The following is a 16688-nucleotide window of genomic DNA, read 5'->3' as shown; positions in this document are numbered from 1 at the left end:
TCTTATCTTAGGTCTGGAAGAAACACGGAGTCCAGTATCAAGGTAGTGGAGTAGTTATTTTCCCAGACATAGCACAGGTTTTTTCAAGTCTGAAGAAAAAGATTAATCTCCTTAAAACAGGGCTTTGTTGACTTGGGTCTGGTCATGGCAATCCTGTTTCCAGTCATCCTGTGTATAAGCTCTAACAGTCAGAAGTTTGTTTGCTTTGATTTTGATGTGGCACATCTTTTCTTAGCTGCTCATATTCAAGATTTGGAAAAGAAGGAACGGTGGTGAGCTGAGCAATTAATTGGATTCTGATAAGGAGTTCTTCAGAAATTTTATTATTCCTGAGTTTTAAACCTGTATAACTTTAATATAACTTTGGTATGAGCCTTTACATTTTTTCCCTGTGTTTTTGTAATTATATTGTGGCATTCTTATTGGGTGTGGTAGTAGCAATAACTTATAAATGTATGAATTTATACATTATAGATTTATAATTTCATAGGTTTTTGAGGTTTAATTTCATCGGTTTTAAGACTTACTATTTTTTACATGATGCCTTATGTATTTATAGCATTTAATATTAATCTAAATTCATGTCGAGATATATTTTATCATGCTTTTATCTTTTATATGTTATTAGAAAATATTTGGTTTTCTAAAATATGTTAATGTGAGATTTCACAATTTTTACCTTGTCTTTGTAGTCACATGTGTAGAGGATATTTACAATTTTACTCAAGTTAATTTGTTCAGTGTTGATCATCAGACCTTTTAGACAATATTGACTGGGAAAAAAAGTGTAAATTCTTTTTGTTCTCTTGAGAAATTGTTGGATCTGAAGTGATTCCTAGGGTGTGGGTCAACTCCTATGAGATGAAAGATGGCATGGAGGTTTTTTATTTTGTGAAGTGCATTAATAGGTGATCACATTTCATCTTGGGAGAGCTGCTGGAGAGGAGTATCGATTTAGCCTGTTATGGTTGAGTCTTTGGGGTCTTGAGCTTCTTAGAGTTTTAGTTCTTTTTGTTATTCTTTATTGTTCAGTCTTGAGAGTAGAAAATACACGTTTTTGTCCACTTCTAAGAATAAAACTGAAAGGCTTCTCAAGAGGGAGCTTTTGAGGGACAAGTCTGTGTTCCAGTCTTATTTTTATTCTCAGGATCTAGCACCATGCTTGGCATGTAAAAGGGCCTTAATAAGTGTTTATAGAAGGAACTGAAGAATTAATTATTACTTATGGACTATGAGAGGTCATGGTTGTTACTCTTTCTAATTTGTCGATATTAAACAGACAGTGAAGATACTAATTTAGATCACACAACGTGAATGAAGCAAACAAAAGCCTAAAACGCTGGAAAAATCAATATATTTTTAACTTTGCACTGTAGTTGAGCAATGTGGAGCTATTTAATGATTTAAACCAGGAAGATATCAATGTGTGAAATAAGAGTATGTAGATAATATATTAATAGTATGATACAAACAAGATATACATACATAAAGTTCATTAAAAGAGTATGATTTCGTATGGCTTTGAAGGATTGATAGGATATAGACAAATTGATAAAATGATCTAACAAATACTTAACTTTAGGTTTCTTCATCAGATAAAATATTGCATCATTTTATATTGGCTAAGTGATTTGCAGTCTATTTCAATTAATTATTATTTATAGTTTTTCTCTGTCAATGCCATTTAATGAAGAGAAAACTTCAGCAGACAGAAGTTATATGATCTTTGACACTATTGGCTGTGTGTTAAGCCACAGTAAGGTTCAGTTACATATTTTATTGTTTTATAATCACACATTTCTCCTTTGATTCGTTTCTTATCTATACCCCTTCTTTCACATCCTAAATATTTTCTTTTGATAAATGTGTAGGGCAAGATGAGGAAAAGAAGAGAAAAAGGTAGTCAGAGATTGGGAGTACTGAAACATTTTGGAATCCAGCCGGCTGCCATTACTGAGGTGGTGAAAGAATACCATAATATAACTGGATGGCCCTGGTCCCTGCCAGGAGTCAGGCTGGACTTTCAGTGTTGAAGAGCCATCTTGGCCTGTTACTAGCCCTGCCACACACCATTGTGTTTGCCTAAGAGCTGAGCCAAAGAATTTACATATGTATAAATCCCAAGGTCTGAAAATAGCAGTTAAAAAATGGTGCTAAATCAACGTATGTGCTATTTTATTTTTTTGGTCAGTAAATATGATAAACTTTATTTAAATGTAAACATTATTTTAAAAAGCACTTTCATTTTAAATAACTGATTTTCATTGAAATTAATTCTGGCTTCTAAGCAGAGTTAGCTGCAAAGACAATTTGTAAAAATGCAGAAAATTCTGAATTTAACCTGGGGTTAAAGTTTATTTTCATATTTGAGTCTGATATTTCAGTTCACTGTAATATTTCAATTTGTTTTAAATATTATCAAGACAAATATTGGGTTACCTTCACAATATTTTTTTTTCATTTTTCTTACCCAGTATATTAAAAGTGAACAAAAATAAAAGAATTATTTTGTCTAGTGGATGGCAATTCTCTTGGTGTAAGATTCACAGGATAGTCGTCAGAAGTGCTTTGATTTGCATGCAAATAAAAACTGCATTCCTAAAAGACCCTTAGTTGAAGGTATTAATAATTTTCATTAGGTTTTAAGTCTTTTAACCTTATATGAATAGAAAATAAAAAAATATGTTTAATAAAAAGTCTTTTAAAGTATTTTTATTTGTCATTTATTTAAAAGTTTATCAGTGAATCTGTTTACCTGGAAAATGTGCAATTCTATTTGCAAATTTGGAGCACTACATATATTTAAGAGAATCCTTAGTTTCTGTTGGGAGTGGCAAAATTTTATAACTGGGCCTTCATATTCCTATGTTACAGCCCTGGTCCCTGAAAGTCCTATAGCTATCTTTGTTTCAAGTGTATATGTGTTATAATAAGATAAATGTTGATTAGTTAATCAAGCACTAATTAACCTTTTTAATTTATAGAAAAACAAACACTTATAGACAAGTAAATTTTTTGGGTCAAAATCTTTAATAATTGGATGAATGCAGTTATTTTTAGCATAAATATTATTCTAATGTGAAAAGAATTTCTTTTTCTGAGTTATATATTTTTATGCCATTCAGAGTAATTAATACAGTACTAATAATACTTTTTCTATTGTGTACCTTTGTTTCTCTCATTTGTCTTACATTTTATATCTAATCATCATTTCACAAAATTTCTATCATTACTGCTTGACCTCGACTTCTAATATGGCAATTAATTTTTATACACACATTTTTGAAATCGTGACATAGTTTTTAACTTCCTCATACCGAGTTCTTTGCTTTTTTAGTTTACAAGATGTTCAAGAATGCTCTTTTGAAATAACAGTTCCCTAATGCAACATAAATTAGCAACAGTATTATATATTTTTCTTACTATCAACTGAGAATGATATTGATGAGGGCAAGTATAGGTTAAAAATAAATGACATCAAAAAACAATACCAGAATAGACATTTAATTCTTCAACACTCAAAGGCATGTCAGGTATTGAAATCCAAGTAGGCGCTTTTGACTAATTGTTGGTAGTTTGTAGAATTCAAGGATTGGGGTTGGCTTCCTTTTGTCTTTCTTTCTCTTCTTCCTCCCCTTCTTCATCTCCTTCTTGTTCTTGTTTTTTTCCCCCTCTCCAGCCAGATCACTAATCTTCTCCAGAAAATTTTTAGCCTATATAAAATAAAAAAAGGTACTCCTGCCCTATGACTCGACTTAGAAATCTACAAATCTGGAGGAAGAAGTAGCTCTGTGATCCATTCCTGGGGAACTGCAATAAAATTTTAGGGAAGATGGAACTTAATGTTTGTGAAAGCACTGGTCCGATTTCCAGGAGGGTGGAATACATCTTCCTGAATCACATTCCACTGAAAATAGGAGGCCATGGAAGAAATCAGGTTTAATATAACAAATTTGCTATAAAAGGGGGTGGAGTAGGAATGTGCGTAGGTGACCTGTTCTCTACGTCATTCCGGTGTAAATTGCTGCCCCTTACTTCACGAAGTCGGTAACTTCAAGACATGTTACACCACATATTTCTCTGTGATCCTCAAATATGTTTAATTTAAAGAGGGTCCAGTACTGTCCTGGCACATGATCCGGATTGCCATAGATAACCATCTACCTCACAGCTAGGGTTGCTCTTTAGAATCTTGCAAAACCATTTGTTTACTCTTGACAAAAGTTAAGAAAACAAGCCCATCAGAGGTGTTTATTCTGTTCAGCATGTTAGAAGATGGTTTTTTTTGCAATGATAATCATTGTGCAAAGAAGGCTGATGATGAATTTTTTTTTATCGTTTCTTAACAGTATTTTGCTATTTAGAATGAACATTGTCTAATGATTTAGTCATTTTATTTTGTAAAATTTATATTGTAGGCATATTTAGACCAAGTTATAAGAAAATGCTTCAGCCAAGATTAAGTGTTGAGTTTGATTTGTGTAATTGTTAGTTTCTTTACTAGTTGTTCCATCATTTACAAAATTATTTCTATTTGAAATGCAGTAATTGTTCAGAACTTGCATTTCTATGCTGATGTCTACTAACAGCTTTAGATCGAATATTAAATAACTCAAGAATAATGAGATGATCTTGGCTTATTTAGATATTTGGTTTTTGTATCTATAAAACAAAGGAATTAGAAAATAATTTTGAAGATTTCATCTAGCTATAGAAAACTATCTAGGGAATACATTTACTAGGTTTTCAATTTTCTACAAAACATCTTTCAGCAGAAAGTAATCCCATTTCCTGATATACAGTGTCTGATACATAGAAACTACTCAATACATAATCCCTGAATTGATTATTCTTTTAGAAATCCTAGATTTTATTTCTGAACAATCATAAAAATTTAATGGCATGAAATTATCCAGATTCCATGGTTCTGGAATACATAACTTCGAGCAAGAAGATGCAAGATAGAAACATATAAGACATTCTTTGCTATTTTTAGCTAAGTCCAGCTGAATCAGTTAACCAGCTAGAAACGTGGCTCCTGGTGAATTAGTTTTATTATTAGGTGGATTACTGAAAAAATAATAGCTTTATTTCCATATTACCTTATCATTTATTTAATTTAAAACATAATAAACCAGAGAAGTTGTGGTTACTTTCTTCTGTCTCATTGTTCGACTTTTACTGAAGTTATGTTTTACCGATTTTCAGGAAATGCAAACATTTCTGAGCATCAGAAATCCAGCCTTTGCTACCTCCATACTCATGTATTCTTCCTATCAAATTGAATCTTAACCAGGTCACTCTTTCCAGTTCATTCTATGCTGTTGCCCCTGTTTTCTCCAGATATAGTTGACATGCTCCAAGAGGATGGACATTGACTAAGACTTGATTTCTGGTCTTGGCTTTGCAACTTATTAGCTGTGTGACCTTGAACAATCTACTTAATTCTCTGAGACTCATCATTATTGTTTATAAAATAGGTATAGCATTAGCTTATTTCACGGGTTGCTTTTAAAATTAGCAAGGAAGGCATACCAATGCCTAGCTCAGGGGATCAACACGTGGCAAGTACCTGAACTTTTAGGCAGGATCATACTTATCATCCCTGGAGCCAATAAAACAGATTTATTTAAACACCTATTTTCACCTACTGGCATAGCAAGTGGTGTACATATTTATATATCTCACTATATAGATGCAGATAATATGCTAATATATTATGGTTATAACTTCCAATGTTTTAGTTTCTATTGTGGGGTCTTTCTTATTTATTATCCAAGAATAATAATTGTTATTATCTTTTACTTTCAGGAAGATTGAAAAACTTTGCTTAGGACTCCTATGTGACATGATTTTAAATTTGATAGTCAGTTCATGGTCAAACTTCATTTTTAGAATTTTAATTTATTCAATATTTAGCTTTTTATGTGAACATTGAGTTTCTTTTCTTAAATCCCACTCTAAGTTCTGCTTTCTATATTTGGATTTTCAAATTACAGCTTAACATGACTAACTCTGGGCCTCTTGCTATATTTTATAATTGCTACATATGCTTTTTGACTCATTTCCATATAAATCAATCCTCTACAACTTTTATTTATTTACAGCTTGTTTTTCTTTCTCTTTTTGGACTAACTTACACGTGACCTCCCTTTGGTTGCACTTTGTGTTTGGCTATGTCTTCAATTTTCCAAAGTCATTGAATTCTGAATCAACTTTCTAAGGCATTTCCCAGTGTTCTTCTCATTTCACAAATACACAAGAAACTTGATGAATTAATCCGCTCTGTCCTTTTACATTTGCAATAACTCATTTATATACATTCTTTAGAAAATGTGTATGCACATAACATTGGCCTAGAATATATAATCCGTGTTCTTGAATAAACATCTAACATGTCTACTTGGTCTGGTAGTAGTGTCTTTTTCAAGCAGAAATTAGCATGACCAGATTTACTCTTTATAAATATGTGCTCCTTCTACTGACTAACTTGTTCTCCTTAAGGTGTTTGTAAATGGGGTCTTATGAATGATAGCTTTTTTGTTATTCTAGAATAAATCACATGTGCCCTGAGCTTTAATATGTGAAACCAGTTTTACAAGGTCTCTTTTCCAGCTTCATTTTTCACCTTCTTTTGCATCACTCCAAACTTTATGTTATCAAATGTTAGATTGATAAGCATATGCATCATAATTTGTTCCTCACTTTCTATTCCTCAAAATGCCAATTGGATCCTAATGAATATGTTTTACTTGATTGGATTTCCAAGGATATCTGATTATTTTAAACTCCCATCATCTAACAACCTGATATCTGTCTATTGTCATTATCAATCCTTGACATATTGGAAAGGTTTTCAAACAACTTTAAGTCTTAACTTAGGGGAATCCTCCTACCAGCTTGTCCTAGTTTCTGTGATAGGAGAAAGTGTGTGCCTTTTACGTGGATACAATCCACACTACTTTCCCTCAGAGATGCCTTCTTCATCCATATCTTCATGTGTGCTGTGTTCCTTGTTATGATACTAAGGCTAATAAAAATCATAGACTGAACCTAATTACTTCTACCTTTTACATTCTATTTTCACACATTTCTGGTCAAACACAAAACAGTATAACTTTCTTCAGGGAGTTATTGCACTTCCTTTTACTCTGAATTTGTTTGCTCTCCAGTCATACCTTACTCCTTGCTTTAATGTATCTCTTCAGAAATAGACTTTATAGAATTATTGATTGCCAGGATATTTTTTCATGACTCCTAAGCATCCTTATTTCCTCTCATGCTTAACTGATGTAATTTTATTTGTTCCTGCTTAAATAATCATCACTGATCAGGCAGGAATTAAGCACATAGGAATCCATTCATTCAGTCATTTTTCCAGAAGCATCTCTTGCATGCTTGCTATGTTAGAGAATTTTTGATAGATGCACCAACTTCTTATGGTTGTTTCTGATTCATTACTTAGACACACTTCAAGAGGGCAGTTGGCAGTCTCTGTACCTTCGAAGAAGGAATTACTAACACCCTTATTTTCTCTTCATTCCAAAACCTAAGAACTTTATTCTCTAAGACATCCTGTTTTCATGTTTTTTTTTTTTTTTTTTTTTTTTCAATCTGTAGCAGGTCTTCCCTTGCTTATGTCAGTGGACTGTCTAAATGAAGAGGATACTGGAAATCAGTATATACACAGGCTGTCAGTATTTCTTTATGTTTCCTTTAAAGACATTTTCATAATGATTAATATAAATGAGCTAATGGAAACAAAAATGTAAACAGTAGTTGAAAAAAGAATAGTATCAATTGAAAACATACTGTGAAGTATTCAACTTCACCAGTGATTTAAAATAGAAATGAAAGCAAAATACTATTTTCTGCCTCAGAGCAAATAAAACCAAAGATAATACCTAATGTTGGTGAGGACATATTTAAAGGGACACCCATGTATTGCACTGGTATGTAGGTAAGTACAGCCTCTTTGGAGAGAACTTTTTAAATATTAATCAAAGATGGCAATATTGACATACATTGTAGCAGGAATAAAAGCAATGAAAATGAAATGTTTTGTACCCATTTCAAGTAAGGTTTTAAAAGAACTTTGTAATAACATCAAAATACATTTAACATAATATTACCTCCAAAAAGCATTATGCAAGTCAATGACAATTCTCAAAACTATGTTCTGAGCATTGACATAAATGCTAGAAAATAATACTTTAGTGTTAACAGATACTGTGTTTGTGGGGTGGGTTATTATCTATTATTCCGTATTTCCATATTTCTTTAAATACCAAATGAAAGTAAATACAACTTAGTACGTGACAGTTTAACATTTTCAATACCAGGTATGTCAATAAGGAATTCATAAAATAAAGTGCCCTGAGGAATTTCACAGACTAAATGCTTCTATTTTTTAAAATGTATTAATAGAAAAGAAGACTAAATCTATAAAAAATATTTTCATTTTATCAGCGAGTGACTTATAAGTTTAGAAAATCTTTGATGACCTGGCTCACAAAGAGTATACTTCCAAGTGCACAGGGTCCCCAGCCTGATGTGTGTGCCTGCATTCATGCCTGTCACTCTGCTCAGCTGTGTGCAGACAGCTTATATGAAGCAGGACTGTGTACATGTGGTCAGAGAAGAAAATCATTCCCAACAGAAAAATGCTTGCTTTTTAAAATGCTTTGAAAAATAATCTGTCATAAAAGTGTAACATTTCCACTAAATTTTTTCATGCTTGACTTTAACATTGCCTACCAACTGACTGTTACAGTCTCAACTCCTTTGATTTGTCCTAATGTAAACTACCTCACTAATGTGTAATATATTCTTTTCCAGTTTGGTTATAGATTTCAGTCTAGTCTGAACACTCAAATATGAAACTAGCCACTATTTTATTTATTGGCTGTTCCAATCTCCAAGATGATTGTGGGATTATAATGGATGGATTTTCCAAGTCTCTAATTCAGAATATTTAACCAAATTTTACAAAACTTCTGCCTTCTCCTCCTTCATTCTGATGACTAAAGACATGGACCATAATATATATATACACACACCATAGTCTGCATCCGGGACCCTTTACTGATAAAAATGAAGCCCATTAAAACTCTCATGCCCACATTTCTCTCTAGGCTTTAGAGTAGGAGAATTCTATCCTAGAATTGTTGACATTTCTCTGGAAAAACATGTTTAACTCATCATGCTTTGTGGTCAACTTATAAATGGTGATGAAGTCTTTTCCTTGGTCAAGCTCAGGACTCCTCAGTACTTCCACTGTCATATTTGATTAAAACATAAGTGATGAAGGGAGGAAATCTGCTATAGTATTCATTGCATGGGTACCTTAGGGTAATAGGACTATGACCGATTTAAGTTTATTTTGCATCCTGAAAAGTTTCCATAATGAGGATTGAGTTTATATCCTTTTTTTAATTAAGGAAAGACAACTCTCACTACACACACACACACACACACACACACACGCATAAATAAAAAGCCAAGAGGTGAGATCGAGGCATAAACTGGTATTGGACTAAGCCAGTAAGTACTGCTTCTCAGTCCTCAGTTCTCTAGGTTGGGAGTTTTTGTTTTGCTATTTTCATTCTCTTCCAAATCATTTTTCAGTGACCTTTAACACAAATTTCACCTTTACTTCTTATTCAAAATACTTCCATGACTATCATGAATACTATTGGCTCAACATTTTAAGGCATACAAAGTCTCCCATGATATGGTACCTGTTCATTTTCCCATTCTGTACCTTGCATCTAGGCTTTTACAAAATATACCACATGACTTCATGCCTCTATGCTATTGCTCATGCCATGGCATCCCTTCTGGGGTTTTTCCCCCCTTTATCTACTTGGTGAACTTGTGTCCTTCAATATAACACAGCTCAACATAATTCTATGCTTAAACTTTACTGAACGTGCACAAGGAACTTGATCTTTCTTTCTTATTTTCCCCAGTTTATTTTCCTGTTGCATTTGGGCAACTTTCATGGCACTAGTTATTTTATTAATTATTTGTATAAATTAGTAGGAGCCTATTTTGTTTAGCTTTCTATCACCAAGAGCCGTGAAGCACTTTGAAATCAAATAATGTTCATACGTGAATATATTAAGGCAGCGTGAAGATTTAAATTAAACTTTGTCCCTAAAAAATATCCTTACCCCAACTCTAGCACTGATTCTGTGTGATTGAAACTTAAAATCTTTATGTCATTTTATGTCATCTTTTCTGTTATGGGAAGCCCTAGGAATGAGTCTATTGCCTTTATTCCTTGGCCTTCTTTGCAAGGGTGTGAAAGAACAATGCTGCAGTACTTCCTGTTCTACATAGTCATGTGACTTAAGCAAGAGCATGTGCCAGCCAATGAGGTTCCTTGACAGCCTGGTTAAACATGAGATTGAACGGTTAAGTGAATCACTTTTTATTCATGTTGAAATAGGAATGCTGAAGTTTTGAAAATTTTATATATAACATTTTAATAACTAAAAAAAAACTTAACTTAGGAATAGTGCTTATATTAAAATGAGTGTTTGTCATTTCATGAAGTTTTTACATATTTAAGAGGCATAAGAGGGATACAATAGTCCACTTTGCTCTAGTTGTGTTTTACTTAATACTACTGATTGCTTTAGCTTTGAAACACGAACAATGCTATAGTAAGAATGTAGTATACTACTCTATTAACCCAAAACATAATGTACTATACTACTCTATTAACCCAAAATATATTGTATATTTGTGGAGAAAAGTTTACTCTAACATTCTTTTTATAAATAGTAAAAGTGCTACTTGTAGGATGCTCTGATTTTTACTTTTTGTAAAAAGAACATTGTCTTTTTACCCCAGCAGAAAATGGCAAGGGTTCAGCTTTCTTTGGGAATCTACAATCTCTTATGAGGCATATTAGGTATCACATGTGACACAAGTAAAAGCCTATGGTCCTCAGCATCTTGAAAGTTGCTACTCTTTAGGATAAGGTTGTCCATGATGTCTAGGTAATTCCATTCAGCTGCATAAGCAATTCCTTTGATGGATGGCTGGTTTTCTACAACCCCAGCATTATTTTAGCAAGAGAAGGTAGTATTTGATGTGTTGCAATTTGTGCTACATGCCCATGGAACATCTCTGGACATTACCTCAGGAGGAGGGGTTAAGAGAAGGAGGAGCTGTGGCTGAAGACATTTAATGGCAGAATGAATGGAAATTCAAAGATCGCTGTGCAGTCAGCCTTAAACACTGACTGCACCCCCTCCCAGATTTCTTTTACATTAACTAAAAAAGGTCTTATCACACAATCTCATAAAATATATGTAATTTCATTTAATTTTAGTCACAAATCATCTTCAAAATGACGAGGATTTTGACAGCTTGCAAAGTGGTGAGGACAGTGAAGACTGGTTTTGGCTTTACCAATGTGACTGCACACCAAAAATGGAAATTTTCAAGACCTGGCATCAGGCTCCTTTCTATCAAGGTAATATCCATATTGATTGTTTCTAATAAAATAGTATGGGGTACAGTTTAGCAGTGAAGCAAAGGTGTCCCTTACAAAGCAAATACAGTTTTGAATGTAGCTCTGAAGTACTAATGTATTAATATTTCCTTTACTATGGAACCTACTGAGTTAGCAAATGCTAGTTTTTATCTTATTTGAGTAAAATGACAGTAATTTTTACCGAACATAAAGAATGATGACAATTCCTGTGAACATGTAAAATGTAAGTGCACTGCTTGGAAAAGAAACATCTTCTCTTTCACAGATAGTTTTCTGTGCCTAGATACTATTGCTTACAGTTTGGATTTTAAAAAATGGAGCTGTTCATATATGTGTGAGCCACATTAGGGTATACAGTGTGTTAATCTCTGTTCTGTAAAAAGGGCTTACTGAAAAGTTCTCTTTTGAAATATCATTTAAAAATTTTAAAATATTATTAGAAAATATGCGGTTTTGATATTTGCAGGTCATCATGTAGACACTGCTTTAGCTTTTTCCTTTTCCTTCTGGCTGTTTTTTTGGACAGGCCAAATTTATTAATTTCATTTTGTAGAGTAATACATGGAGGCAGATAGCAGCTGATAATTCTCTCCCTCCAGAGGTATCTATAATTGAGGGGGCAAGCCCAGGAAAGAAACATTAATTACCCTTCTTCCTGCCCACCCCGCATTGAATTATGAAATTCCTGTAGGAACCTCTGCTCCTTCCTATAACTTTATGAAGACGTTCATTATCAGAGAAACCTGAAATTACTCCTTAGGAACTTTGCCAATGAAAATAATCTTTAGTGACTATAAGTTTAAGCAATCATATTATCTTTAGATATATTGCTTCTTTAGTAGTAAAAGCTGTAAAATTTGAAGTAGAAAAAACAAAAGAAAACCTCTGTTGATGTGAAAATGGGATCTCATAGTTTGGAGTGTTGTGCTTATACTTTGTATGCTCATTGAGTTGACTAAGCTTCTATTGTCTCAGTTGCTCAAGTCAGGATTCAGTGGGGTTTTGGTCCTGACACCTGCAAGGCCAAGGAATACTCATAGATTCTTGTGGCCACCAGGGACAGGAATGGGAAAGGAATGGGAGTAAAAGAAAAGGAAGAGAGATGGAGACAGGGAGAGGAGGAGGGGAGAAGTGTGAGGGATGGTGGAGGAGAGGGGGAGACAGAGAGAGAGAGAAATAAGCTCAAGATCCCAGAAAAAAGGAGGAAATACATATAGTAGCCTTAGTGGTGTGTTAACAATGTCAGCCTTTAACATTGAGAAGATGCTAACAAGAGGGTAGGAAATTACCATTTTAAATTAACAAAACCAGAAAAGAAAATGTCTTTTATGTAGTTATATATTAAAATATATCCAAATTTACTCTTTTTAGATGGATATCATGTTTTAAAGATAGTTGAAATCATTAGGATGTAGTTACATGTGGCCATAAAGGGCACTGAGAACAGTCACTAAAGGTTAGTGGCATTATGTCTAGTTATAGACATTTTCTTGAATTTAATTTAATTATAGGAAAAGATGGGAAAGCCTAACTAACATCAAAGACATTGTAACTAGATGTAAACTATGAGAATTTATTGTTAGTAATACCTCAAGCGTACTCATGTATCAGCTCAGAGAAAATCAATAGTAATGAAAGTTATCCCGTATGATTATATGTGCCATCTAATACTTCAAAGTTAGGTGACTTGAAATACCTTCTTCTCACTCTGTGAGAAGGTAGATATGTAGGTAAGGATAGGTGCATCTTCATCAGACACCAGAAACCGTGAAATTGAGTGAGTACTGATTTAAAATGGCAGAGATATGATTGAGATTAGAATCCAATTCTCCAAGATCACAATACGTGCTCCATACAACCACCACCACAATCACAACCACGACAAAATGGTCTAATTATGTGGATGGATTACTGTGAAAGCAGTTCTAGCTCATGGTGACAGATCTGTTTCAAGGGTCTGTCACAGTGCACAGCTAAGAATGACAAATTTGTAGGAGGACTAAGCCATCATTTCATGGTGTAAAAGCCATTACTCACATTCAATCATTACTGGCCAGAGTTTTGGAGGAATGCCAAGCACAAAAAATAGAAGTTCTTGAACTTCACAATAGTGAATTAAAATTCCATAGAGCAGCCCAAGGGGACTTGTGTTATTATTCACTTATTTTAAATAGTCCTCTACCTACTTTTCTTCCTGCCTCCACTTTAAAAACTCAACTCTTTTAGAAAAATGTAGCCAAATTTACTATTTTTAGATAGACATCATATTTTTAAAGACAGTTAAAATCATTAGGATGTAGTTACATAATGGTCAGTGAAGGGCACTGAGAACAGTCACTTTAAAGGTTAGTAGCATTATGTCTAGTTATAGACGGTAAATGGATTGTAAAGGACACGCTGTGGTCACATCTATAATCATTGCCCTGTAAATTGGGTTGCTTTTTCGAAGTATTTAGAGGTCGCTTTTCCTCTCTCATTGATGACAGACAGAGAGGGTGGGTTTGGCAACAGCAATGATGCACTTATAATTTTATGTGGCCTTTCCCTGGGTATTTGTCGGTGGCTAATATTTATAGAGTGCCTTGTCAGTTGACACAGTTGTATTTTATTTACAGGAAAGAGGAAAGAATTTCACAGCTCTCTGTATTTTAAAGTTTTAGAGACCATAATCTTTTTCCGTTAGTATTGAAAAGGTTCAGTGCTCATTATTACAGGTTGCAACAGTATAGTGGGATATACTCTGGATGGGGCACAAAAAGATCTGGATTCTAACCCCTGTTACGCATTTCCTAATGCTCTGATCTTGGACGAGTCACATGTTCTCTGAACCTAAGTTTTGTCATCTGTATAGTGGAAATGATGACTGATTTACTCAAAAAAGTATGTGATTGTCACACATGAAAAATTTTTAAAAATTTTTAAAGTTTTAAATTTAAACCATTAAACTGAACATTTTTAAGCAAAAACTGGATATTTAAAAAAATTCCATTCTATATAGTAGAAGGAGTTAGTAGAGGGTTACGTCAAAGAGTCCTTATGTTTTTTATGGACTACAAGTTGTTGCAATGACAAGATATTTGATAAGAATTCTCAAATATTTATAATAATGATTTGTTCACCTTTGTCTTATATTAAACATCTCTAAGAAGGTATTTCTTATAATAAATCAGACTCAAGGAAAATAAAGCAACTAATCTTTTTTTTTTCAGTATGGCAAATTTAATTCCAAAAGGCAGAATAGACACCATAATAACCTATTTCATTCATTTATTAATTCATTCTTTTATTCATTCATTTATTCTTTAATAAACATGGAACCTCTACCATGGGAGTATACAGGAAGAATGATAAATAGAAGTAAGTGGATCATAAGAGGATAGTCTCTGATTTCAAGAAACTTACAGACCTAAGAATTCTGAGTTCTCAAATCTGGGAAAGTCATCAAGACTAAATAGTTTTATTTTTACTTGTAAATGGATTTGGAAATCAAAGGTATTAAATTGTAAAGGTTAAGTTCCCTATGAATAGAAAAGTGTTCAATAAGTACTCCTTCTAACATTAATCCATTCATTTTTTAACAATGGTGACCTGTGTTATAATTAAGCTAGGAATCTAACAATCCAAGTGTCCTCTCTGATACTTCAGCTACGAATAAGCACTGGGAGTCATTATTTCTTTTGAAAGGCATTCATTTTGTAAGATTTTATATTCTGATTTTGACATAGAAGTATCTATTCAGTTCAGTCTTAAGGAGCTATTGTCATTTGATTAGAAATTGGCAACTATAAAAACTCCTACAATTAGAATCATTTACTTATACTGTAGTAGCTTTAAAGATATTCACAGGAAATATAACTCATTATTATATCGGAGCCTCTGTACACATTAGATGTAAGAATGGGGATAAGGTTATCACACACTTTTAAAAATAACTATTTTATTGGACTTTTACTACATATAGACACATTTTTAGGACTGGATTTCATCTATGGCAATCTACATTTTTGAAATATTAATTGGGTTCGGTCCCAAATAAGCGGTTGCAGAATTAGTTTGCCTGATGGACAACTTTACATATTTTTGGCGTGCAATATTTCTCTAATTGGGAGATGGCCTTTCTTTGGAACATTTTTTTTTCTCCATTTTTTATATCCCCAATTTTCTAAAATATAGATTCATTTGTTTGTCACCAACAATGCCTCGAAATTATGAGCTTCTTGACATAAAACCCTTGAAAAAACGATAGGTTAAATGTCATAGACTAGGTTAAGTGAGTGAGATAGATACCTGAGATGCAAAATTTAAGGAGGCTGTCACTGTTAGTGTCATGGAGTACCTCTTTGGGTGTTAGGCCCTAAGCACATCACTCAGTACCCCAGTCCCAGCTTTGGGTCAGAAGCTAAGCATTCTGGCTGTAGAACTCCCTAAGGGACTAGTACTAATCTTGACCTATGCCTTCCTCTCCCTCATTCCAATTTGCTCATGTCTAGCCAGACTTTCTGATGATCTAGAGGCGACATTAGGTCTTATTGCTATGGAAATGGAGACCATTCCTCTGCCTTTACATCTCTATTAGATTTTCTTCGTATTTCCAACTTGTTCCAAAAATTGAAGGGTGCTGTAAAAAGTTTTCAATATCTCTTAGGCAATGGTCATGCTAGAATTTACTTCGAGCCTTCAGGAGGAGTTTGGTGTGCTATACTGACTGCCCTTGATGTGACTCGTAGTTCCTGGGGCATTTGCAATGAACGAAGGCCTGAAGAAAGCTGCACAGGCCAAGGTCAAAATTTGTGTTAGGCTCCTCAGCCCTAGGGATCTTTAGCTTCCATTTGATTTTCTTCATGTGATCTAAATGAGTTTAACTTATAAAAATATTTTCAAGGCTACTCTGTTTTCTTTTTATTTTTTTCAACTTGTTAAATGCTATACATTGATCTTTTAAATTTCACTGGGAGGTAATTGACTAATTTGAAGTTCTTGTAAATGAATCAATAGGGTTGCTCCATTACTAAAGAATTTTTCTAAGTTTCTTCTATAATGCAGAATGAAATATAAGACCATTTTAATTTATCGCCATACAGTAAAAATTAGCTTATGATAGCTAGGTTCCTCCAGGATTCTGAACAACTTGCCACATAGCAGATGCTCAGTAAGGCATATTAATAATCCTACACTTTAT

At 33.5% G+C, this 16688-nt stretch overlaps 1 protein-coding gene across 2 annotated transcripts in view; it reads left to right on the top strand.

Moving 5' to 3' along the window:
- Window positions 1–294: 294 nt before the first annotated feature.
- CPS1 (carbamoyl-phosphate synthase 1) overlaps window positions 295–16688 on the top strand; it is a 133851-nt gene continuing 117457 nt past the window's right edge. Inside the window, exons 1-2 of one of the 2 annotated variants that reach the window (XM_033230408.1) lie at window positions 295–366; window positions 11345–11488. In XM_033230408.1, the coding sequence (XP_033086299.1) occupies window positions 11363–11488 (126 nt within the window). In that variant the 5' untranslated portion in view covers window positions 295–366; window positions 11345–11362. Of the gene's footprint in view, window positions 367–11160; window positions 11489–16688 lie in introns of those variants that run through there. The other variant, XM_033230407.1, reaches the window with a different exon arrangement.

Source organism: Trachypithecus francoisi, unplaced genomic scaffold, assembly GCF_009764315.1.
Source record: "Trachypithecus francoisi isolate TF-2019V2 unplaced genomic scaffold, Tfra_2.0 Lachesis_group13, whole genome shotgun sequence".
Taxonomy (NCBI): domain Eukaryota; kingdom Metazoa; phylum Chordata; class Mammalia; order Primates; family Cercopithecidae; genus Trachypithecus; species Trachypithecus francoisi.
The sequence above is the reverse complement of the archived record's forward strand: the minus strand, read 5'-3'. Positions and strand labels throughout refer to the sequence as shown.